A 27769-nucleotide genomic window follows, 5' to 3' on the forward strand; every position below is an offset into this window, starting at 1 on the left:
TCAAGGATAGATTGAATTGATGGCATGTGAGTAGTGAGCACACACCTTTGAAGATCCATTATCAACGTAGCCAAAGCTCTGATCAAGATTAGAGAGTCCAAGAAACTCATCCATATAACACTGTGGAACAGTCCTAGCTGCAGAACCCCCAGTAAACGACATCCCCCCGACAACATCGAGCAGCGTCGCCTTGCACTCCACCGGCAATGGGTTTTGCGTTTCACATCTAGACACAGACCCAGACTCAGACCCAGAACGTGACTTCACCGTAGAATAAGATGCACCAACACCAACAACCACCCCATCACCGTTGCTGGAATCCGGCTGAGTCGGCTCAGGCCCAACCTTGATTCCGGTAAGCAAAAACCTACAGTGAGCTGATACGAAGCTATTGGCCGTGTGAACGGCAACATCACATTTTCTACAGAGCAAAGCTCGATCTTCTAAGCAGAAAAAGTACCCAACCCTGTTGGAGAACAATTCAGAAATAAACAAAAATAACAGAAATTCTAATACTTTATTAACCAAAATATACTTGCTATACAAAACGAAAATTACACAATAAATACATAAATTAATGTTGCTAACTTGATTACAGAAGGTAGAGGCTAGCGTAAAAGTTATGTCCTTCGAACAGTATTTTCGTCACACTCATGTGCTTGTGGTTCTATAACGTTTTCTCGACCAGAATTCAACTACCTAATTCTACAATCCGCACTGGATTCTAGAACTCTAGCTAATTTTCTTTTTGTGTGTTTACTCTCTAGAAAATTCGTACAGAAGGAAAGAGCAAGAAAAGATAATCCATTTGGAAACTGTGATTGCAGATATATTGGCTATTTCACACCCTTTCAAATGCTTGTTCAGTGTATTTGAAGGTACACAACTCTTTCTAAGAGCTGTGTCTTTTAATTAAAACATTTTTAATTAATAAATTAATTGAAAACTTAATACAAAAATTAAAATTAATCAATCAGATTAATTTTAAATTCCAAGGCCCTTGTCTTGATTAATTAATATTAATTGTATTTAGGCTATATTATACAAGCCTAATCCACACAATCATAAGGCCCAAGCCTTCAATCCATTTCCAAATGGCTCATGTTGTAATTACTAGACTAAAGCATTAAATCTATATAAAGGCCTTTGGGAATCTTTTTTTTCCCAATGTGGGACAAGAGTCTCAAAACTTCCAACAACTGCCTCTGCAAATCATCATCTAAAAAATTAAAGCAAAACCCAATTCGAATTTTGTGTTTTTACAATCAAATTCCTCAACTCTTTCGTTGTGGGATTCGAATCATTGAAGTTTACCTGGCAGATATCGCATTTGGGTATGTGGGAGCAAGGCTAGTCCTAAGTTTTTTGGTGTCCAATGTGAAAACTCAAAATGTGCCCTTTTTTAATACGGAAACATATGTTTAAAAAAACATATTTAACGAGGGCTGGAACCCAGTCGAAGCTGGGGGGGGTCTAGGCCCTCAATCCCAAATTATATTACTTGAGAAAATATACAACGGGGAGGACATAGTACTTAAACCCTGACAATCAAAAGTACAACCATATACAACCACTCTTAGCAAAGCTCCTTGAAATTTCAAGCTTTAAGAAATTGTCTTCTGGCATTTTTTGAAGTAAAATCATCAATTATATCATCATACTCCAAGTCTTCAATCTCATCATTTTCAAATCATAAGATTGCTAATCCGTTTAGCCTATCTTGAGTCATAGTGGTCCGCAAGTAAGATTTTAATAATTTCAATTTTGAAAAACTTCTTTCTGCAGATGTCACGGTCACGGGTACAGTCGATATGATCTTGCTCGTATGATTATAGTGCATGGTTACCCGTTCAGCATGGTTGATAATGTTGGATTCAAAGTTTTTGTGAAGAGCCTTCAGCCATCATTTGAGGTTGTTCCAAATAATGATGTTGAACAGTTTTTTATGGAAATTTATAAGAAGGAAAAACATCAAGTGTATGAGATGCTTAATAGTTTGCACGGCAGAATTAACCTTTCTGTTGAAATGTGGTCTTCTCCAGAAAACGTTGAGTACCTGTATTTGACGGCACACTATATTGATGAGGACTGGAAACTACAAAAGAAAATTCTGAATTTTGTCACACTTGAATCTACTCATACGGAGGACTTGCTTTCAGAAGTAGTTATACAAATTAAATGCCGTTTACCAAAGAAAATAAACAAATTAAATGTCTACCCAAATATTACATAACAGGTATATCGGAGATTTGGTGGCGTGATTTTGTGAACAACCTAAATTTATTAATATCTTTTACTGAAAATATAACTTTAGCCCTTGAAACTCAAGTTTCTTTACATAAAATCCGACATAGTCTTTTTATTTGAATAAAACCCAATGACTAGGCTCCACATAAGCAAATTCATTAATTTTGTTTGCCTTTACACATTTTGCATTTTTCAGATGCCTAAAATAACCCTAATTACAGTTTTGATGTAGACATTTAATTCTATGCAGATTTGAAGGGAGAGATTAATGAAAAAAAATGTATTAATGTTTATAATCATTGCAATAATATATCAAAACAAATTGTATGTTAAGGTAAAAAAGAACTAATAATGTTATACTTTCCTTAAGATTTCGTAATTTTTTTTTAAATTTGCATAAAATTAGACAATTTTAATTTAATCTTGTCATTTTCTTACCAAATGAAAATCTGAAAGAGCACCATAAAATAATTTACCTATATTTAAAAAATATAGGTAAATTATTTGGACATGTGTATTAGTAATAAATTTGCCCTATATATGTAATGATACACGCAAAATAATTAACTCTAGGGTACCCTCTTGGATGATTGTATGTCGTCTTCTTGACATTAATAAAATTGCTATCGTTTCAACTCAAAAAAAAAAAAAAACTTATAAAATAAAAAATGTTATTTGATTCAAAATAAATTCATCCATATTTTATATAATAATATAGGTAAATTATTGCACACATATATATTAGTAGTAAAATGTGCCCAATATACATAATAATACATGAAAATAATTCACCTACAAATAAGGAAATTTGATTAAAAAATAAAATATCTACTACTTTTTGTTTATGAACTTCAATTTTTTTTTATATTACAAACATAATGTACCTACAATATAATTTACCTATTGTTTTATAAGAAAATAATGTATCTACTGTTTTATTTTTTATTTTTTTTTTGTCGAATATGTACTGTTTTATTTTAATGGAGATAATTTGTCTTGGTTTAGTTTTTACGAAATAATTTAGGCACTATTTAACTTTACCAAAATAATGGAGCTACTATTTTAATTTACCTACAAAATAAATGCTATTTGATTCAAAATTAATTTTCTTATATTTTACATATAAATATAGATAAATTATTTTTAACAAGCATATATGATAACAAACAAAAAATGCCTAATGTATGTAATAATCTAGGTAAAATAATTTACCTACAACATAAAAGAATATTAATTGGTTCTTGGTTGTTTTTATCAAATAATATTATTATTTGATGCAAAATAACTAATTGTACAAAGGATTTTTTTTTTCCATACGAAAAATGTGCCCATAATTGTTTATGAACATGACTAAATGTATGTATGTATATATATATATATATATATATATATTCCTAATATTTATCATACAAGAAGGGTAAAATTTCCATATGGGGTTAATTGCTAATCATAATTAGGGTGAGTAATAATATTTATTGACATAATTAGAGTTTTGTGGCATAAGTTGTAAATATGTGATCATAATTGGTTACATATTTGTCTACATGGTACTCTATTTGAAATTTGGGTTTTATTTGGATGTTTAATATTATGTGGGTTTTTGTTTGGAAAATAGGAGTTTCAAAGGTCTTTTTCTAAAGAACCCTATCTTTTATCCTATATGCATTATATTCCAAATTGTAAAGGGATTTTAAAATTTTCAATTATTTAAATGACTACATAGATCAAATATTGACGCCATCAAATTAGATGTAGTTAACAAGAAATCCAATCCTTCATTATTATATCAAATTTATTATTCTCTTATGACAAGAGAAGACTACATCAAGAGCGCAATACTTTGGCAATTGCTGCAGCCACATAAGCAACATCATGGACAGCTTGGCTTTGCTCTTTGAAAGGACTGCCGCCGGAAAAACCTCTTTCGCATGAATCTGCGTTTGCGACGACATTAGTCATGGCTAGCTCTGCTGACTTATAGTCACCTTTAGGGAAAGCTTCAACAGCTTGAGGAATATCAAGTTGGAAAATATCGGAGTAGTTAAATCTGCAGTTACTTGCGGCTACATTTCCCAGCTCTTTATCGACCAGCTCCTCGACTAGGAGATCAGCTTCGCGTGCCTTAGCCTTAACTGCATCAACCATTATGATGCCTAAGCCCTTGACATCTGCTTTGGCGCTTCGAGGGTCTGATTGAAGTGTAGAGACGCAAAGATCGGGATATGGTGTTTGGTTGCATGTTTGTGCGATCAGATTGGCATCCATTGGAAAGAAGACCGTCAGCCTATTGCAGTGGCTAGTTGGAAGAAAGACAACTAGACAAACAATTTGAATGAGAAATATCAGTGCTTTTGTTGAAGGATAGTTCGAATTATTCTTCATCTTTTCTTTTCTGGTGCGCACAGAAAAATAGGGTAAACTTTAGGACTTCGGTATTTTGTGGTTGGCTTATAGAATATGGGGCGTATATATAGCAATACAGGAAGGCTAAACCAGGATAGAAATCTTATCACATCAAAACCCAATCAGAGTTATGTCAACATAATTCCTTAAAAGTTAAAACAAAGAAACGTAAATTTTAATAAAATGACATATATAAACAAAATCCCTAAGTAAAAAAAATATTTTCCTTTTTTATTCTCGGACCGGATACAAGAACCCAGTATGAGATCTTCATCAATATTAATTGGTGGTGTCACAATCACTTTATATAGATAGTAAATCAATCGGATTTTTGTACACAATGACCAGTTTGGTGAGCTAGCTAGGATAGGTGATTTTCTTTTGAGAATAAGTATGATATTCATTAATCAGGTAGAACATTGTTGACCCTAAAAACTACCAAGCCTACATGACGTTCAGGCCGAGTAACTAATGAGCTAACTACGTCCTTCGGTTGTATGCGGGGGTGCCAACTCGTCGGCCGAGCTCGGCCGAGGAGTAAAATGTGTGGATGCGGCGTTGGGCACTCTGATGACTTCTCGATCTTGCGATTGAGGCCGAGGAAGGAACACTTCTCGGCCTTCGGGTTCTAGAGCCTGAAGACAAGGTTGCTAGTTCTACGAAGTTCAATATCAAATTTGGCTTTCAATGTGCCGAATGTAGTAACTTGTAACACCTCACTTCGCCGAGAAGGCTAATCAGATGACCTCTACCAATAAGAATTCGAAAATCCTTTTTGGCCAAGACTTGGATAAATAACCAGTCGGTCTCGACGCACTGCTGTTTATACAAACTGAAGGTGCTCCGCGGTCGGCTGATTCTACGACAATAGTGTTGTTTATCCAAACTGAAGATGTGTCGGCGAAAAAAGAAAATAAAAATCTCAAGGTTGTTGAGAGGTTTCGCGAAAGCGAAGGTTTGCGCAGGACAATTTGTGTGTTGAATTGGAGGTCCGCTTTTAGTTGTCTGCCATTTGATATTTATAGAGATCTGCATGCCCAAGTCGCGAAAACCAATCCCAATTGCACTGTAACTCTGAGTCTTTACTAGTTGCTAACCTCACGTTTTTGTCAATCAAAACTTGTTGTCATCTTGCAACCTAATGCAATCTTGTTTTGACGTTTTGACTAAATTATTGAAATAATTCCAAGGATATCCAATAGTACTTTTATCCCATCATCATAACTTTTATCCACACATGCACAATAACCTTCTGCCCATGTGCATGCATAATGACTCCTTTACCAACTCAAACTCTTAAAAAGTAATTCTAATTGATGAAGTGTAATCACCAATTCCTAGACAAGACCACGTGCACCAATCCCATCCATGAATTCCAAGTCAATTTGAACTACACCACCCACTTCTTAGTGTTCTAAAAAACGCCCTAGGCGCTGGACGCCTAGCAACCGAGGCGTTTTTGGGCAAATCGGGCGGAAAAATCGGGTTGGGCCTAGGAGGGCTAGGCGGGCTAGGCGGTCCTAGGCGGTCCTAGGAGGTTTTTTTATTTATTTATTTTTTATTTATTGCGTGCTTTTTTCTTTTTTGGTTTCATGGTGGTATACTTATGGAAATAATGTATCTAATTTGCAAATGATGGATTTATTACAAGTTCATCCAATATTTATGGATATAGTGTACCTAATTTGCATTTTATCATTATTCTATTATCCATACAAGTATAGTTTTTTTTTTTGTGTCAATATGCACTTATTTACAAGATATACAAGAAATTTACCTAAATCCGCCTAGGCCGCCTAGGCGCTAGGCGCTAGCCTGCCGCCCGACTAGCGCCTAGCGTTTTTTAGAACCTCAGAAATAGGACCTCGGTTTTAGTAATAATTAGCCACGTAGGAAACTGCATACACTTGGAGTCTGATATGAATATGATAAGCCAATTTGAATGTCTCCGCGCAATCATTTAAGACAGATCAGATCATCTTTTCGAAAACAACCAACTGGATATATCAAAAATTAGGTTTTAATTATCCTAGTTAATATTAAGAGATAATATTATGATTAAAATCATAATATTACTTCTCAATAATAACTAAAAATCATTTCAACCACCTTATCATCCAACGATCTAATATCTGTTTATTCAACGGCCCCGATTGCTCGGGCCGATGATGTAAAATTGAGTCCAAACAAACACGTACAAAGAAAGGGGATAGGGTGCTAACAATGGGTCTCAATAAAAATCTTGCCAGGATTTCAACCTGGTCGAAATGAAAAAATAGCGTTCCGCACCAAATTAAGTAGTAAGACTTTTTTATTATCAATATGTGGTTCTTTTATTTGTTTGGATTAATTATATGCGTCATTGAATAAATTAAAATGAATAATGCTATTCATACCATGTTTTTGTACCATATTTTCATACCACCTTAGGTGGCATCTGATATGGATAGCCACATCTTTCAAATTAATTAGATTTTTAAAATTGGTTAAACATTATTTAATAAATTAATAATTAGGGAAGATTGGTAAATTAAATGATAATTGTAGTATACGAAGAGTTCCTTCCCTTCTCCTGAATGGTTGTTGCTTCTCTTAAATCTACAACTGGGTTTCCACAAATAAAGAAACCACAAAACCCAGTGCTTCTTCGCTCCCCCAATCAAGTATCCACTGTTTCAACTTTGCTCCAATGGCGGCTCTCACAGCCACTCCAGCTGGGTTTTGAAAATTTTCATCATTTGGTGTGCTATTTTCTACAGTTTTGTTCTCTCATTTGAATCCCTGTTGAAAAATTTGCAAAACTCAACAAATCTCATGCCTTTCTATACCCAATGAAATATGGGCTTACAAAGTTTCATGATTCGGTGTGCTTGTTTTGCATGTTTTGTTCTTTCATTGGAATCTCGGTTGAAAAACTTGCAAAAACATGGTATGAACATCATTATTGAAATAAAATACAAAAACATAAATGAATTTTTAAGGGTAAATTATATCTTCATACCTCAGGTTTGGAGCCTATTTCAATTCCTTACAATATCTTCAAAACATTTCACTTTCATGCCTTAAGTACTATTTTATTTCAAAATAATATATCCGTTACATTTTTCATCCATAGATCCGTTAAATGCTGACGTAGCTGCCACATATATGCCACGTGGCAAGTAAAATAATTTTTTAATTTTTTTCTTCTTCTTCTTCTTCTTCCTCATTCTTCCTCCTTCTTCCTTCTTCTTCTTCTTCTTAGTTGCAGGGGGTTCCCTTTTCTTTTTTTTTTCTTTTTTTTTCTTTTTTTTCTTTTTTTTTCTTTTTCTTCCTCTTCCTTCTTCTTCTTCTTCTGGGTTGCAGGGGGTTCCTTTTCTTTTTTTTTTTCTTTTTTTTTTTCTTCTTCTTCTTCTTCCTCCTTCTCCTCCTATTTCTTCTTCTTCTTCTTCTTCTTCCTCCTTCTTCTTCTGGGTTGTAGGGGGTTCGAGTCCCTTTTTTTTTTTCTTCTTCTTCTTCTTGCAGGTTTTTGGGTTCTTCAGGGATGTGGGTCACTGGGGGGAAGAAGTAGGAGGAAGAAGAAGGAGGAGGAGAAGGAGGAAGAAGAAGAAGAAGGAGGAGGAGGAGGAGGAGGAGGAAGAAGAAGAAGAAAAAAAAAAGAACCGAGCCCCCTGCAACCCAGAAGAAGAAGAAGAAGAGAAGAAGAAGAAGAAGAAGAAGAAGAAGAAGAAGAAAAAAAGGGAACCCGAACCCCTTGCAACCCAGAAGAAGAAGAAGAAGGAGGAAGAAGAAGAAGAGAAGAAGAAGGAGGAGGAGGAGGAGGAAGAGGAAGAAGAAGAAGAAGAAGAAAAAAAAAAGGGAACCGAACCCCCTGCAACCCAGAAGAAGAAGAAGAAGAAGAAGAAGAAGAAGAAGAAGAAGAAAAATAAAATAAAAAAGGGAACCCGAACCCCCTGCAACCCAGAAGAAGAAGAAGAGAAGAAGGAGGAGGAGGAAGAGGAAGAAGAAGAAGAAGAAGAAGAAAAAAAGGGAACTGAACCCCCTGCAACCCAAAAGAAGAAGAAGAAGAAGAAGAAGAAGAAGAAGAAGAAGAAGAATGAGGAGGAGGAAGAAGAAAAAGAAGAAGAAAAAAAAATAACCCAAACCCCCTGCAACCCAGAAGAAGAAGAAGAAGAAGAAGAAGAGGAAGAAGAAGAAAAAAAAAATTCAGGTTTTTTAAAAAAAATTAAAAAATTATTTTACTTGCCACGTGGCAAACATTTGGCAGCCATGTGGCATATATGTGGTAGCCACGTGACATATATGTGGCATCCACGTCAGCATTTAATGGATCAATGGATGGAAAATGTAACGGATGTATTTTTTGGAAATAAAATAGTACTTAAGGTATGAAAGTGAAATGTTTTAAAGATGTTGTAAGGAATTGAAATATGCCCCAAACCTGAGGTATAAAAATGTAATTTACCCAATTTTTAATGTCCAATCTAGTCATCTACCAACAATGGACTGGATTTAAGTCCAATTGAGTCTCATCTAGCTTCATGTTTCCCCAAATAATGGATTGAGATTCAAAGCTTAACCAATCCTATCTCTAAGGGCCAATCTCATCTAGCTTACAAAACGAGCCCCAAATTCTTTTACTCTTGTGGAGTGCCGAAAGGATGGAGATTGGACAAGTTCTTAGAAAGAAATAATATGATTATAAACTATATTCAAATTTTTACAACATCTTGTACAAGTGTGTATCACATTTAGAGGTTTTGCCGTATTTTTCAAAGTTAGAATTGCAATATGGAAGCAAGTGGTGAATTCTAGTGGTAATTAGGGCATTATTTTTCAATTTATTGCGTTCGAGTTCGTTTTTTTTTTTTAATAAAGTTTAGACTAGACATTTTTGCTTGTAATAAAAAAATTGCGATATTAAAAATCATATTTTGAGCTTTAAATGACTCGAGCGGGTCTTTGAAGATCGAGCTCTAGCCCTTTTTGGTGAATAAATATTGTTTGGCTAAAAGAGAAGCTAAAAGGAAGGATAGTCTAATTAAAAAACAAATTTAAAAAAAAAAAAAAGAAGAAGAAAAATTATGAATGTGCGTAACTAATCCGTTTTGTTAGGACAAAGCCTTGAGCCTTAGCATGAATATGTAATTTTTATTTGATTGCTTATGATTGATTGCATGCATGCTTTGAATTATTGATCATTGTGCTTAAACTATCTAATTATCTTAATGTTGGATCACCATTAAGATCTTTAGGAAAAAAATTTGATGCAATTTTGGTCGGAAAGTTCCCTGAAATTGACACTGGCTTCTTGTGGTTGATAATTGTAATTTCACTTAAGATGAACACTATGTCTTAAGGGCTGCATGGTTTTTCAAAGGGTTTCACAAAACATAATGAGTCTCTCATGTTCATTTGATCTGAACGTCCGGACGGATTGCATGTTAGATATATGTTCTATTTTGGAGGTTTCAAGTAGAATATATCTTATGAAAATTTAACCTTCAAAGTGGCATGTGTAGATCATAAGTAATTGGTAAAAATACATAGGATTGCTAGGTGATGGCGAAACCCTAGTGTTTTTATAAATTGGTATTTAAAACTCTCTTTTTTATTGTATTAGTTTTGGGTTAATTTACTATTTGTTTTTAATTAAAATTCGTTTTTAATATTACCCAAATTCAAAATCTCCTTTCTCAAATTTTAATTTTTAGTAGTTAATTAGGAATTGTTTTTACATAAATTATTTAAATAGTCCTTGTGGAGAACGATTTTGCATGAGCATCTATACTACAACATCCTTGTACTCTTGCAAGTATTTTGTGTGATTTTAACCTTTTTTTTGTAGGTACTAAAAATCCTATCAAGAAGCTAAAACGAAGGGATGATTCGTACTATTAAAAAGGATAATATTAGGGAGACTAAATTTGTAAACTAATTTTTGAAAACTAAAGGACATAAAAGTTGATGATTGGTTTATTACTTAAACATTGATAAACGTGTTTATTCCTATTGGTGACACATCATTTAGTTTCCAAATTTAGTCTCTCTAACATTACCCTTTTAAAAATCAATAGCTACGCACAAGGGTACAAGCCTCCACTTTAAATGAAACCATAAAAGAAAAACGAAATTGGGAGGTTTCTCCAAATGAATAAATCATAATTTATTGACTGATATCGATTTTGGAGGCAATTAGCAAGATTTTGATTTGTGTTATCCCTTGAATAATCGCCAAGGGTGTATAATCAGAATTTGTTTTTCATCAAAACGTATGTCGTTTTGTTAAAAATATAAAAAACTGATTTGACTTTAAAATATACAAAACTGATTCTACGTGTATTTGAAACTAATTCTGTAAAAATGGTTGATGACAGGTTAGACTGATTCTAGAAATAAATGATACAAACTAATTCTATATATAATTTCGAAAGTGATCCTACCAAAATGATGGATGGGGATTTGAGCTGATGGCACACTAAATTCTTTAAAGTTGTATAGGTTGGGCTACAATAATAAACATAATTGTTTAGGGTATGACTGATATTTTAAAAAATTGTTTCCATATTTTAGGTTATTGTTTTTGTCTCTCCTAAAAATGTTTAAAAACTAAGAGAGTTGAAATATTTATATATTTTTGTTTCCCTGTAAGGCTTCCAAAAAATTACTTAAACAAATTATATGCCGTTTACCAAAGAAAATAAACAAATTAAATGTCTACCCAGATGATATGCAACAGGTGTATCGGGGATTTGGTGGCGTTATTTTGTGAACAATCCAAATTTATTGATATCTTTCTATCCTACGGCATTATATTCCAAATTGTAAAGGGATTTTAAAATTTTCAATTATTGAAATGACCACATAGATCAAATATTGACGCCATCAAATATTATATCAAATGCAATCCTTGATTATTATATCAAATTTATTATTCTCTTATGACAAGAGAAGAATACATCAAGAGCACAATACTTTGGCAATTGCTGCAGCTACATAAGCAACATCATGGAGAGCTTGGCTTTCGTCTTTGAAAGGATTGCCGCCGGAAAAACGTCTTTCGCATGAATCTGCGTTTGCGACGACATTAGTCATGCCTAGCTCTGCTGACTTATAGTCACCTTTAGGGAAAGCTTCAACGGTTTGAGGAATATCAAGTTGGAAAATATCGGAGTAGTTAAATCTGCAGTCTTGTGCGGGTATATTTCCGGTCTCTCTATTCACCAGCTCCTCGAGATGAAGATTAGCTTCGTGTGCCTTAGCCTTAACTGCATCAACCATTATGATGCCTAAGCCTTTGACATCTACTTTGGCGCTTCGAGGGTTTGATTGAAGTGTAGAGACGCAAAGATCGGGATATGGTGTTTGGTTGTGTTGATGCACAAAATCGGAGGGATCTTGGAACAACGTAAATCCGACCTTGAATCTGCAAGAAATGTAAATAACACAAGATGTATCGTGGTTCATCCCAACGTTGGGCTACGTCCACACTGATATTGTATTTCTAAGAGGATTGTGAGGGAGAGAGTGTGAGGATCCTCATGGCCTAGGAATTGGCCTCCCCTAATGAGGAGAGTGAGGAGTCATTTTATAGAATAAGGGCTCCTCACTTATTACATATTTGCCCCTTCCTTTATTACATAATTACATTTGAGTCTCCCAAGTATTTATACGAGATCTAAATACGGAGGCCCTAAGTATGGTACAAACAATAGTCCCCCAAGTCTTCAATCAAGAGAGTCTTTTGGCTGGAGAATTGAAATTCAGTCCATGTGTGGGCCGAAGTAACTAGATGTCGTCTTGAAGTGATACTTGATATGCGGCGATGCTCAAAGTGAAATGATGCTCAACTAGAAGTAGCACATGTTGCGAGGTTGCTCTGCTTGTGGCTTATGTTGCCTTGGTTGGCTCGGCTTATGGCATTGATGGTGAGGGAGTCCCTTTTATAGAATAAGGGCTCGCTCCTCAATACATAAATGATGGGTTAGGAATGATGCTCGCAGCGAGGCAGTTGCTCAGCAGGCGGCGATGCTCTCTAATGAAGGTGAGGGAGTCCCTTTTATAAAATAAGGGCTCGCTCATCAGTACTTGAATAATGGGTGCTCTCTAATGAAAGTGAGGGAGTCCCTTTTATAGAATAAGGGCTCGTTCCTCAATACATAAATAATAGGCTAAGTTCCCCAAGTATTTTTCATGAGGCCCAGTTGAGGCCCAATATATGGTACATAATGTAGTCCCCCAAGTCTTCGGTCAATAGAGTCTGTTGGCTGGAGACTTCAAATTGAATCCATGTATGGGCCGAAGTGGAGGTTGTTCGGAGGCGGTATTTATATACCCTGTACTGAAGCTTTGTAGGTGAAACTTTGCAAGTGAAGCTTTGAAGCTAGAGCTCTATAAATGAAGTCTTCGAAGCTGGAGTTTTTGTAAATGAAGCTTTTGAAGCTAGAGCTCTGTGAATGAAACTTTCGAAGCTGAAGCTCTATAAATGAAACTTTCGAAGCTAGAGCTCTGTAAATGAAGCTTTTGAAGCTGGAGTTTTTATAAATGAAGCTTTTGAAGCTAGAGCTCTGTAAATGAAGCTTTCGAAGCTGGAGCTTTTGTAAATGAAGTTTTTGAAGCTAGAGCTATGTAAATGAAGCTTTTGAAGCTAAAGCTTTGTAAATGAAGCTTTTGAAGCTAGATTGACATGAGTGATGCTCGTGAATGTTTATGTTGATTGACATGAGTGATGCTCATGGATGTTGACATGAGTGATGCTCATGAATGTTAACATGAGTGATGCTCATGAATGTTGACATGAATTATGGTCATGAATGTTTATGTATGAATGACATGAATGATGCTCATGAATAATTTTGGAGTACTGGTCGTACTTTTGATCACCTAGTGGGTAATAATAGCGGCAGGCTACAGAATAATTTTGGAGTCATAGGGCTTGACTCTTTTGAGCATATGGGCATTGGCCTTCCACATAACATTTCAGCCCATTACTTTGGGCTTGCCCTTTTTTTTTTTTTTTACCTTCTAATGGGGTTATACAGATGTCTCCGAAAGGTAAGAAAAATAAACCACATCATTCAAAAATAAGAAAAGTAAATCACATCTTTCTGGTGGGGTGTTTATTCCTTGTTTTTGCAGTGTCCCCATGTGCCTCCCTTTTGCTTTCTGCTTTTTCTCAGTTTTTTCTGCTTTGCTTTTGCTTTTCTTATTTTCTCTTTTCTGCTGCACCTCTCTCTGTCTCTCCACCTCCAGACATACTCGCATGTACTTGCTTTTGTTTTCCCTTTTCACTTTCTTTTTCTTTTTTTGCGTAGGCGCAATGGGTTTTGATCTAAATCTGCCAATAACATTGCTTCTGTCAGTGCTTCCAATCTGCATTCCGTATAACGCATAGCAGCTGCAGGGTCAGCATCAATAGAACCAAAATTCCCATGCCCTTGGATTAGTGGGAATCGTAAGGAGAAATCCTGAGCCATTCGCACCAAGGAATCATACACGGCAGTGTCTCCATGGGGATGGAATTTTCCTAGAACCTCTCCAACAACTCTAGCACATTTCTTGAACGGTTTCCGCGATACAATCCCCAATTCGTGCATTGTATACAAAATCAGGCGGTGCACGGGCTTCAAACCGTCACGAACATTGGGCAGGGCGCGGCCGAGCAGGACGGACATAGCGTAGGCCATGTAGGCTTCAGTGGCCTCCTTGTGAAGCTCAACGCGGACAATTCTTTCAATATTCTCGCTTGTGTCCTTGACCAGCACACTCCCGTTCCCATCTTGCCCCTCACCGAGGTCCTCATTTTGGGGTTCGTCAAGGAGCCTCGATTTAATTGGGCGGACGCGAGTCCCGGTGCAGGAGGATGATGCTGAAAGGAAGCGGAGCTCCGAGAGGTTATGGCGGAGAAAAGATTTGGTGCCGAAGAGACTGTACATGTCGACGGAGGTGCCGGAGGTTGCGGTCGGATTAGCTTCTATTGAGAGAGACAGAGAGACTATGAATCTGCAATAAGGAGCTTTTCCCATGAAATGGCGCCGTTGCGAGGAGATCTGGAGATTTGGTTCCTGACTGAAGTTGTACTGCAGTGCGGCCATGGCTGGTTCAGAGAGAGTTTGCGAGGGTTGGAGATGGAGAAGAAGAAGAGGCTTCTACAACATCGGAAGAGGAATAGAAGAAAGTAGAGGATAGAAGCCTCTGGTTCTGCCTGACTCTACTCTAAAGATTTTGGACAAATGTGGACTGCAGCTTGATCTCGTTCTCTCTTCTTATATGCTGATTGAATAGGTGTGATTGTAACTGACAAATAATGGTAGAGAGAGAGAGTTTACTGGGTTTCTGAGTTTTTTTTTTTTTTTTTTTGTGATTTTGCAGATTCACGGCAAAGGTGAAAAAATGAAAGAGAACCGACATAGTTTTTTGTGTCGTTTCCCACAGACGGCACCAAATGTCCTTGCACAAAATCGGAGGGATCTTGGAACAACGTAAATCCGACCGTGAATCTGCAAGAAATGTAAATAACACATGTATCGTGGTTCACCCCAATGTTTGGGCTACGTCTACACTGATATTGTATTTCTGAGAGGATTGTGAGGGAGAGAGTGTGAGAATCCTCATGGCCTAGGAATTGGCCTCCCCTAATGAGGAGAGTGATGAGTCCTTTTATAGAATAAAGGATCCTCACTTATTACATATTTACCCCTTCCTTTATTACATAATTACATTTGAGTCCCCCGAGTATTTATACGAGATCTAAATACGGAGGTCCTAAGTATGGTACAAACAGGTTGCATGTTTGTGCTATCAAATTGGCATCCATCGTAAAGAAAACCGTCAGACTGTTGCAATGGCTAGTTGGAAGAAAGACAACTAGACAAACAATTTGAATGAGAAATATCAGTGCTTTTGTTGAAGGAGAGTACGAATTATTCTTCATCTTTTCTTTTCTGGTGCGTACAGAAAAATAGGGTAAACTTTAGGACTTCGGTATTTTGTGGTTGGCTTATAGAATATGGGGGGTATATGTAGCAATACAAGAAGGATAAACTAGGATAGAAATCTTATCACATCAAAACCCAATAAGAGTTATGTCAACATAATTCCTTAAAAGTTAAAACAAAGAAACCTAAATTTAAAAAAAAAATGACATAAATAAGGGCTTGTTTGGTATCTTATTTGAAACTTTTTATCGTTTCTCAAAACATTTCTTAAAAACAATTTTCTTTAAGACTCAAAAACTTGATTGGTTTGCGATTTAAATTTTTTAAATCTTACGACTTAAAGTAGACAAAAAGATCTAAACAAAGGGGGTCGCAGGAGAGGGAGAAAGAGGAGAGAGGAGGAAATAAAGTAAGAGATGATTGAAGGAAAGAGAAAGAAGAGAGATGATTGGACGAGATAGAGAGGAAGATGAGTGAGAGAAAGAATCGAGATAAATGAAGAGAGCGGATTGGAGGAGAGACGAAAAAAAGGAAAAAAAAAAAGGAGAGATAGATAGATTTGGAGAGAGAGGGGAGGAAGGAAAGAAAAGAAAAGTGAGTTTAAGTTTAAAAACTCACTTTTATTGTTTTTAGAGAATAGACTATATTTTTTAGTTGGTCTTAAGTTCAGTTTTTGAAAATAGTCCTACCAAACAAGTTTTTAAGGCCTAAAACTTGAAAATTGTTTTTTAGTTTAAAAAGTTGGATTTAAATAGAGTACCAAACATGCCCAAAATATTTTCCTTTTTTATTTTCAGGCCGGATTAATCTACAAGAACCCAGTATGAGATCTTCATCAATATTAATTGGTGGTGTCACAATCACTTTATATAGAGAGTAAATCAATCGGATTTTTGTATACAAGGTTTGGTGAGCTAGCGAGGATAGGTGATTTTCTTTTGAAAATAAGTACGATATTCATTAATCAGGTAGAACACGAAAGGGGATAGGGTGCTAACAATGGGTCTCGATAAAAATCTTGTCGGGATTTCAACCTAGTTGAAGGGAAAAAAGAACGTCCCGCACCAAATTAAGTAGTAAGACTTTTTTTATTATCAATATGTGGTTCTTCTATTTGTTTGGATTAATTATATGTGTCATGTCATTGAATAAATTAAAATAGAGGCCCCCCATGAGCCTAAGGATCAAAGGATATGGGCCGTGCAAATTTGATCCAACAGCTACAATAATTATAAGTTTTACAGGGCCCCCTGTTTGTAGTCGTTGGATCAAATTTCAACGGCCCAAATCTTTTGTTCAGGAGGCTCAGTTTAATTGGGTCTGGAGGGGATCCAGTTCCATTTCTTTCTAAGAACATTTCCAATCTCACACCACAAGAGTAAAAGAGTTTGGGGCTTGTTTTGTAAGCTAGATGAGATTGGCCCTTAGAGTTAAGATTGGTAGGGATTAGTTAAGCTTTTAATCCCAATCCATTGTTTGGGAAACACTAAGCTGGATGAGACTCAATTGGACTTAAATCCAGTCCATTGTTTGGGAAACACTAAGCTGGATGAGACTCAATTGGACTTAAATCCAGTCCATTATTGGTAGATGATTGGATTGGACATAAAAAAGGAACCAGATCTCCTATGGACCCAATTGAACTGAGCCTCCTGAGCAAAGGATATGGGCTGTTAAAATTTGATCTAATAGCTACAACCAGGGGGCCCTCTAGAAGTTATAATAATTGTAGTCGTTTGATCAAATTTCAATAGCCCATACCATTTGATCCTTAGACTCAGTATAATTGGATCCGGAGGAGATCTGGTTCCGAAAGAAATATTATGATTATAAACGATATTCAAATTTTTACAACTTCTTGTCCAAGTGTGGATCACATTTAGAGGTTTTGCCGTATTATTCAAAGTTAGAATTGCAATATGGAAGCAAGTGATAAATTCTACTGGTAATTAGGGCATTATTTTTCAATTTATTGCGTTCGAGTTCAAATTTTTATTTTTATTTTAATAAAGTTTAGAACAGACATTTTCGCTTGTAATAAAAAAATTACGATATTAAAAATCATATTTTGGGCTTTAAATGACCTCGAGCAGGTCTTTGAAGATCAAGCTCTAGCCCTTTTTGGTGAATAAATATTGTTTTGGCTACAAGAGAAGCTAAATGGAAGGATAGTTGAATTTAAAAAAGAAAAAGAAAAAAAGAAGAGAGAGAGAGAAATAAAAAGAGCAAGGATAGATTCGTACTCTTAAAAATCAATTGCTACTTACAAGGCTACACGCCTCCACTTTTAGGTGAAACCAACAAAGAACAATGAAATGAGGAGGTTTCTCAAAACGAATAAACTATGACCTATCGACTGATATATCGATTTTGGAGGCATTAGCAAGAATTTGATTTGTTTTTTTCCCTTGAATAATCACCGAAGTAGTACAATCACAAATCATTTTGTCATTTATATTTATGAAACAAATCAATCGTGTTACTAGATAATATATTTATATGAACTGTATATTTGTCAGTGTGATTGTTTTTCTGTATGTTCCCAAAATAGTTGGAGTTCTAAAATCTCTTTTAGTATGATAGCCTTCAACTATGCATGTAATTATCCAACACCCAAAGGATGTGCATAATCTGCTAGTATTTGTAGTAATTTTTAATTTCTTTTGCGGTTTTAATTGTGCATTCTTTATAAGAGTATTTTTTTAAATATAGTAAGTATAAGGTGGACAAAATCTTTGGAATGCTTATAACAATTAGCTATATACACAAATAATAAGAATTTAAATTTAGGAATTTCCAAACAAAGAAAAAAACTTAAACAAATTAAATGCCATTGACCACAAAAATTGAAAAAAATTAAGGGTTTGTTTGGTACTCTATTTGAATCCAACTTTTTAAACTCAAAAACAATTTTCAAGTTTTAGGCCTTAAAAACTTGTTTGGTAGGACTATTTTAAAAAACTGAACTTAAGACTAACTCAAAAATATAGTCTATTATCTAAAAACATAAAAAGTGAGTTTTTAGAGTTTTTAAACTTAAACTCACACATTTCTTTTCTCTCCCTCCTCTCCTATCACTCCAAATCTATCTCTTTTTCCTTTTTTCTTTCTCTTTCCTCTTTTTTTTTTTGTACGTTTTCGTCTCTCTCCTCCAATCCTCTTCATTCTTTCGGTTCTTTCTCTCACTCCTCTTCCTCTCTATCTCGTCTTATCCTATTCCTTCTTTCTCTTTTCTTCAATCATCTCTTACTTTTTTTTTCTCTTCTCTTCTCTCTCCCTCTCCTGCGATCTCCTCTTTTTAGATCTCTTTGTCTAGTTTAACTCGTAAGATTTAAAGAATTTAAATCGCAAACCAATCAAGTTTTTGAGTTTTAAAGAAAATTGTTTTCAAGAAATGTTGTTAAGAAATGTTTTAAGAAATGATAAAAAATTGTAAATAGGATACCAAACAGGTCCTAAATGTCTACCCAACTAATCCGTAAGCAGCCATGAAGGGGATTTTTTAATATATGATTTCCGGAGGCATTTAAAAGTTGAAAAGGTTTACAAAGGTGCTTGGGTCGTAAATGCTTTTGAAGGTTTTTATGTTGTTTCAAATTTCACCTGAACGAGAGAACATGGCATTTTTATGGCTGTTATCAATGGTTGAGATGTTTAAGGGGTAGCAATGAACTCATAGTAAAAGTGTGTTTCACTTTTATAAAGAGCAAAGACCGAGTTTGAATGTGATGAAGGATACCGACCATGGTCACTAAACTCGCCAAAACTAGTGAAATTACAATGCTAGCATTAACAATGGATAGAAATAAATGGAAACAATTTAGTTTGTTTTCATTTTATGTTAACCAATATATAGAACAGCTTAAAATAGAAGATTTAGTAGATAATGAAAGTTTATGAACAATTAAGTTTTAGAAAATTATCCTCGATGAATGAGCAGTGTGTGCGGTTTTTTATAGCAAGCATAACCAGGAACCATGTTAAAATAGATTATGAAGATACATAGCACTATTTCATTATTAAGGGCTACTTTCAATAATATGCAGTCCTCTGATGGACTCCCTACACCTCCACAAAAATCCACTTTCTTAGCATTCATATGAGATTCAAAAGGGAGAAACGGAAAACGGTGGATTGCAGTTTGGGTAACAAAAGAGCTGGAAGCAGATGCAAGTTGACAGAACAAGAGGACTGCATTGCTTTGATTAAACATTTGTATGATGGGTCCATGATTGGTTGTAAATTGGTAAAACCAAGCCGTGTAAATGGAAATTTATTGAACACACCCAGGATTTAGTAAATCAAAAAATGATTAGTGAAATTTTGTAAACATTGTCATTCATCGGAAAAAAGAAAAGATAAGGAAGAGGTTTAAATATACAGACCAATTATACTGAAAACTATACAAACTGATTATACTAAAAAGTATACAAAACTGATTCTTCATGTTTTTGAAACAAATTCTGGAATAAAAATAAAATAAAATAAAATTATCGAGGACGGGTTTGACTGATGGCATGCATGTAGTTTTGTTAAATATATACAAAATGACTCTACTAAAAGTATATAAACTGTTCCTTCTAAAAGGTATACAAAACTGATTTCATAAAAATAGTCAAATAAGAGGTTGAACTGATGACATATATATAATTTTGTTGAAAATACATATACAAACTGATTCTATTGAAATTATACAAATTGATCGTACTAAAAAGTACATATAACTGATTCTACGTATATTTAAAATGGATTCTGCAAAAATAATCAAAGATGGATTGAATTGAAGTGAGTAGTGAGCACACACCTTTGAAGATCCATTATCAGTGTAGCCAAAGCTCTGATCAAGATTAGAGAGTCCAAGAAACTCATCTATATAACACCGTGGAACAGTCCTAGTTGCAGAACCCCCAGTAAACGACATCCCCCCGACAACACCGCGCAGCGTCACCTTGCACTCCACCGGCAATGGGTTTTGCGTTTCACATCTAGACACAGATCCAGACCCAGACCCAGACCCAGAACGTGACTTCACAATAGAATAAGACGCACCAATACCAACAACCACCCCATCACCGTCGCCGGCTCAGGCCCAACCTTGATTCCGATAAGCAAAAACCTACGGTGAGCTGATACGAAGCTATTGGCGTGTGAACGGCAACATCACATTTTCTACAGAGCAAAGCTCGATCTTCTAAGCAGAAAAAGTACCCAACCACCTCCTGCAAATCATCATCTAAAAAATTAAAGCAAAACCCAATTCGAATTTTGTGTTTTTACGATCAAATACCTCAACTCTTTCGTTGTGGGATTCGAATCATTGAAGTTTACCTGGCAGATATCGCATTTGGGTATGTGGGAGCATGGCCGGTCCTAAATTTTTTTTTGTGCTCACTGTAAGCTCAAAATGTACCTTTTTTTTTAATACAGAAACATATGTTTAACAAAAAATATTTAACGATAGTTGGAACCCAGTAAAAGTTGGGGGGCTAGGCCCTCACGCCTAAATTATATTACTCGAGAAAATATACAACGGGGAGGACATAGTACCTAAACCCTGACAATCAAAAATACAATCATATACAACCACTCTTGGCAAAGCTCCTTGAATTTCAACCTTTAAGAAATTGTCTTCTGGTATTTTTTGAAGCAAAATCATCAATTATATCATCATACTCTAAGTCTTCAATCTCATACTTTTCTCTCATACTTTTCAATGCATAAAATTGCTAATCCATTAGCCTATTTTGAGTCATAGTGGCTTGCAAGTAAGATTTTAATAATTTCAATTTTGAAAAACTTCTTTCTGCAGGTGCCACAGTCACGGGTACAGTCAACAGTACACGATAAGCAATCAAGACATTAGGAAACATGTCAGTTTCTTTTACAAAGTTTGCTATTTCCATGGTTGTCCAAGAGTTATTAGAGAGAAATGCTCCTTCAAGTAACATCATTTGTAAAACCTGTAATTCAGAACATAAATCGGCTTCATCTACATCCATGGTATTTCCATGTTTCAAATGTGTTTTCAGATTCATACAATTTTCTTTTAGCTCTTGATCATCTAATGAAATTAACTTTGGTGCATCAAACAAGAAGCCAAAAATAGATTCAAAAGTCTTTAACTGTTCAAACTTGTGATTCATATAATTCTATGTCACTTGTAAAATTTTATATTAAATTATGAATTAATAATTCAAATTTTAAAACTTAGTTTACCTCAAAACTCAAAAGGGTTGGTGAATGCACTGAATGAGAAGGACATGTCGGGCTTGCTGGCTTGGAAGCTGTAGCGCAACAACTTGCAGTGAGTTTTGAGGGTTAAATTGCTGCACTTGTAGCCTATGGATGGGAGAAACTAACAGAGATGACATGCAGTGTAGTGGGGTAAGTGGGAAACAAGGTCAGGGCAGGGGATCGGGAAAAAGGAGGATATGTTTGGAATTTAGGGTTAATTGGGGACAAGTGGTCCCTCTTATGTTTTTTTTTTAATGACCCAAAACCTGGGCCTTTCAACTTTTTTGTCAAACTTGGGCTCTTGCCCTCCAACCCCTATTTTTGGCTCTAGCCTTTTTCTTTTTTTTTAAATACCTAGTTATGTGGATTTTTTATTTTTTTGGTGCCTTTTCAATTTTGGCCCCAGACCAGTGCCCTGGTAGCACTGGGCATGGGCTGGGCCTGGGCTGAGCCTGGTGGGAGGAAGACAGATGAACCCTCTGGTGCTTGCTCATGAGCTTGTTCGCTTTGAAAACCTTCTCGTCGCACGCTCAGAAGAGAGCTGCCTCGTCGGCGCATCAAAGGACGTTCGCCTTCCCTACCTCGCAGACGTTGCATTGTATCTTTATCTCTTTCTAAACCCTTCCAAAATCTCTGCTTTTGTGAGTTATGTTGGTGTCTATCTCTCTACAGTTGAAGGATAAGGAGCAAGCTTGGCCCAGGCCCAGGCCCAATGTTGGTAGGGCGATCGTCCGGGGCCCAAAATAATTAGTGGCACCAAAATTATTAGGGTGGTATATTTATATATGTTTTCATAAAAGTATAAATTTATAAATTTTGGTTCATTGACAAAGAAATTTATCTAGAACTGGTGGTTTTGTTGTTTGAAATTAATGAGGAGGTCTTGAATTCAAAACACCATGTGTGCTTATTTACCTTTCAATTTTTACAAATTTCTTTTCATAAGAGTATAAATATATCAAATTTGGCTGAATAATCAAGAAGTTTAATTAGAATCAATGGTTTTTGTTGTTTAAAATTAAAGAGAGATCTTAAGTTTGAAATGCTAAGTGCATGTTTATTCTTTTCAATTTTTACAAATTTTTGTTTGGTTAATCTATTTTTAATTAGTAGCTAGTAGCTATTTGGGTTGTTATTTTTAAACAGTTGTTCCAATTCAAGTCTAATATTCAACAAAGAATAATACGTTGACCAAATTTTTAGACCAAATTTGCAAATCATATGACATATCATCAAAAAGTTTAATTTAGTACCCATTTATTACTTATACATATCAATGAAAACTCAAAAACATCATTATTTTTTTAATCCCATATTGACAAGGTTAGTATGTAACATCCCACATCGTCCAGGGGAGTGATCCTTAAATGTATATTCTCATCCATACCTGGCACGAGGCCTTTTGGGAGCTCACTGGCTTCGAGTTTCGTAGGAACTCCGAAGTTAAGCGAGAATGAGGCCAGAGCATTCCCAAGATGGGTGACCCACTGGGAAGTTGCTCGTGAGTTCCCAAAAACAAAACTGTGAGGGAATGGTAAGCCCAAAGTGGACAATATCATGCTACGGTGGTGGAACGGGTCCCAGATGCGGTTGACCCAGGCATGTATATTCTCATCCCTACCTAGCACGAGGCCTTTTGGGAGCTCACTGGCTTCGGGTTTCGGAACTCTAAAGTTAAGCGAGAATGAGGCCAGAGCATTCCCAAGATGGGTGACCCACTGGGAAGTTGCTCGTGAGTTCCCAAAAACAAAACTGTGAGGGAATGGTAAGCCCAAAGTGGACAATATCATGCTACGGTGGTGGAACGGGTCCCAGATGCGGTTGACCCAGGCATGTATATTCTCATCCCTACCTAGCACGAGGCCTTTTGGGAGCTCACTGGCTTCGGGTTTCGGAACTCTAAAGTTAAGCGAGAACGAGGCCAGAGCACTCCCAGGATGGATGACCCACTGGGAAGTTGCTTGTGAGTTCCCAAAAACAAAACCGTGAAGGAATGGTAAGCCCAAAGCGGACAATATCGTGCTACGGTGGTGAAACGGGCCCGGGATGTGGTGGACTCAGGTCGGAATGTGACAAATGGTATCAGAGCCAATCCCTGGCCGGAAGTGTGTCGACGAGGATGTTGGGCCCCTAAGGGGGGTGGATTGTAACATCTCACATCACCCAGGGGAGTGATCCTTAAATGTATATTCTCATCCCTACCTAGCACAAGGATTTTTGGGAGCTCACTGGCTTCGGGTTCTATAGGAATTCCGAAGTTAAGCGAGAAAAAGGTCAGAGCACTTCCAGGATAGGTGACCCACTGGGAAGTGCTCATGAGTTCCTAAAAACAAAACCGTGAGGGAATGGTAAGCCCAAAACGGACAATATCGTGCTACGGTAGTGGAACGGGGCCGGGATGTGGTGAACTCAGGCCAGGATGTGACATAGTAAATAAGAAAAAACACCTCACGATTTATACAAAAACACTTTAAAAGTTCAGATGGAAAAAAAAAAAACCTCATATCTATCTACTTGTAAACCTTGAGTTTTTTTTGTTTCCTTCTCATGATACAAAATAAATTAGTTTTTCCGTGTTTCTAAATTATTAAGTTTGAAGTTATTTTAAGTATAATTTTATTGATGTTTTACGTGTGAAAACAAATAATTTTTTTTTATATACAGTGAGGGCACATTTTTTGACATCATTCCTGGCCTCATAAATCTCTAGACCAGCCCTGATGGGGAGCGAGAGTAAAAAATGATGGACTTTTTATGAGGACAGCGAGCAATTTCAAGGTGACACGTGGAGGGTTTTAACAAGTGTCGTGGCTTAGGAGGCTGCCGTTGCTTTGCAACTGTAAATTGGACGATATTTTTGTTTACAAATATCTTTGGGAAATTAACTGACACTGTGTTCCGACAAACAAAAATTGACAACTTCATTCGGGTCGGGTTTTGATTGGCTCTTATCTATTGGGTTTAAAAGTTGAATTAGCAAAACGGGTTTGGACAAGTCAGTTGTAATTTGGATGAATTAGCGAATTCTATTCCAACATGTTATTTTAAAGTGATGTGAGTGTGGCCAAATTGATTAGAACAAATGTGTTCCCTTTATACATCAACTGAAAATACTACGGAGATCGTTTTTTTATAACACAAGGTGTTCTTTTTATACTTTTTTTTAGTAGTGTTAGTTCAAGTTGGAATGAATTAACAATCATAACAAGCTCGTGTATAGTTATTGATTACTTTTTCAATTATCCTCACACTAAATTTTAAACGGTTTGTTTTCGAGTTTAGGTAACTTGTCCCACTACATAAACACGAGGGATTTTTCAGTGTGACTGTCATACGAGGTGATACACCACGTGTCTCCATATAAATGGTGTGTGTGTTAAAAGGTTAATAACTTAAAAATTAAAATTTTCCACCATTTACACACAAACACGTGATATATCATCCGTGTTCCCGTCACAACTAAAAATTTCTCCATAAAACCACCTGAATCCACAAAACGACGGCCTAGTTTAGAATGGACATCGACCGGCGCAAGTAGGCAACATATGGAGGGTACCCAAATTAATGAGAAGGCTCACTCAAGGACTGGCATTGTTTGGTATGGGATGGTAGACCTTTCTTGTTGAGGTTTTGAACTTAAATGAGATGAGATGTAGGAACCAGTGGCGAAGCCACGGAGGTGCGGCCGCCCCTCTGGTCGCCGGAATTCATGCCTAAGATCCAGATTTCTGCCCCTCTGCTAGCAGTTGCCGCTCTGCTTTGCCAGCGATAGTTTTGGTACTCTGCGCGGCGCCGCTACGTTTCTGCTTTTTTGTTTAAATCCCAGGCAAATGGCGTAGTTGTGGAAAGGTAGAATTAAGTGAAACAGTGCGTAGACAGCCAAAGTAAAAGGGATCGTTTTCAAGGATGGGGTGCAGTGGCACTAGAGCCAAGAAAACTCCCATCTCATCCAAGGTTCAAATCCCCCTACCCCAAATTTAACCAATGACAAAAAAAAAAAGAAAAAAAAAGAAAACAAAACAGCAGGGGACCACACTTGTCCCCCACCCCCAATTATGTTAAAACTTAAATGGTTGGTGTTTGATTTTCTTTGTTTGTCCAAAAAAAAAATAGTGATTCATTTTCTTTATCTTGACCGTCCATTTCGTTTGGCAAACCCACCACTTTCATTTAAATCATGTTATTTTGTACAACACTGCAAGACCCGTCTAGGTTCCACAATTTTTAATTAATCAAAGTATAATTACAACTTTTAATTATATTAACAAGGAATAAAAATAGTGAAATTTTAACTTTTCGTGTTAGTATAATACATGTGGCATGAGTATAAGCGAGAAGGTTGAAATAAAAGACTAATGTCACATGTATTCCAACAACACAAAATCTAAAAATTTAACTATATTGAAATCCCACTATTTTTGTTCCTTGTCGATATAATTAAAAGTTATAATTAAAGTGTGATTACTTATGTTTTGGTGATCTATTTGTTCGAGTTTTCCTAGCTAAGTTTGTAAATCCGATTAACAGGAGATATATCACTCGTCAAAGAAAATGATGAAATGAGATATTAATGGTTGACTGATAACATGATTGTTTACATTGAGAGATATGTCTTTTTCTTTTTTTATTGATAATGAGCCTATTATGTGATATTTTTATGACATGAAACCTCGTAGACAACAACTGTAACTTGTTTGTATTGATAAATTAAGAATGACATTAATGTTAATGACTATCTAAAAGAATTTGGTTATCTACAGTTTCCTGGGACTTTTACCCTTTTAAATATCGCCCCTCCCCTAAACAATTTCTGACTTCGCCACTGGTAGGAACGAATTAAGGGTAGGTGTCCCTGTTGAACGATTATTGAGGCTATAATGCCTTATTTAAGCTGCCTTAAATATCATCAAGTGTCAAACTTGTGTGGTTGGAAATGCTTTAATCTTAGCTGCTATTTGTACAATCACATATATAATCTACAAAGGAACTAGCAATTTTTCATAAATAATTAGCTCTCTAGGCGAACAACTTATATGAAACAAGTGCATTGGTATGTGCAGTTTTGTCTAATAATGCAATGTTATGTGAAAAGAACTTAAATATGTTATTTCATTAATGAACATGACCGCTACTTGATGACATGCATATTTTATAGGGAGTTTTAACAAAACACTCCCAGTACTGTTCACTTTTAACGAAAAACCACATTTATACATTTCCCTGATACTATTCACTATACCTTTAAAAATGACTTTTTATCAAAAAAGAATTTTTTTTGAACTTTTCGTTAGTTTTCCTTATATAGGTCGTTCTCCTAGGCATGATAAGGTGACTTGTTGCTTTCTTTCAAGCAAGGTCAATTTGAAATTTTGAACTTATCTTTGGAAAATGTTCACTTACTTGAAATGAAAGTATAATAAATGAGGCCCATATATTTGAAATTTGAATATGCCGAATTATCACTTTGACACTCTTTTAAAAACGTTGAGATGTTTTTACATTTGACTACAAAAAATTAAAAATTAAAAGCGAAATGTTAAACAACTCCTTAGCGTTTATCGAAATTTGAAGAAGTAAACTGATTAATGAGTTTGAACGGAATCAACTCGTGGCCGTTGAACTCAGTTAGCTCTATGATGCGGTAGGGGCTCATGATCCATCATTTTGGCAGGAATTTTACTTCCGAATACAGGTTGGGATTTTCGGTAGGTTGTACCGAATTGTAACAGAGCTTTCGGTGCTAGGCTAAGACAGAGTTGAGAGTGGGCTCGAGTCAGCCCATTAATTCAAGTTCATATTAACCCGACCCGAATCTCATCTCTCGACGGGTATTTATCTTTCGAATCAGAAGCCTTACGCGCACTAGTCATCCCAGCAGCAAGAACATTTCCCGCCAAACGTGTTCCCAAACCGCTGGGGTTTCTCTTCACTTCTCTCTCTGCGTCCTCTTCGAATAGCTGGAACGTCAT

General features: G+C 36.0%; 2 protein-coding genes across 2 annotated transcripts; both read right to left on the bottom strand.

Annotated features, from left to right (window-relative positions):
• On the bottom strand, window positions 1-27769 carry LOC126617180 (B-box zinc finger protein 23-like). The gene is given in 5 exon segments (XM_050285219.1): window positions 1-466; window positions 20139-20143; window positions 20895-20917; window positions 22255-22414; window positions 27608-27769. Coding segments are annotated over 5 exon segments (816 nt in total).
• LOC126616500 (cell wall / vacuolar inhibitor of fructosidase 1-like) lies at window positions 4072-4680 on the bottom strand. Its single transcript, XM_050284579.1, has one exon. It carries the CDS (start codon window positions 4627-4629, stop codon window positions 4072-4074), a length of 558 nt encoding a protein of 185 aa, XP_050140536.1. The 5' UTR covers window positions 4630-4680.

Source organism: Malus sylvestris, chromosome 3, assembly GCF_916048215.2.
Source record: "Malus sylvestris chromosome 3, drMalSylv7.2, whole genome shotgun sequence".
In the NCBI taxonomy this organism is placed as follows: domain Eukaryota; kingdom Viridiplantae; phylum Streptophyta; class Magnoliopsida; order Rosales; family Rosaceae; genus Malus; species Malus sylvestris.

Coding starts and splice junctions, on each gene's coding strand:
- LOC126616500 (XM_050284579.1), bottom strand. CDS start 4,629: ATGAAGAATAATTCGAACTATCCTTCAACAAAAGCACTGATATTTCTC.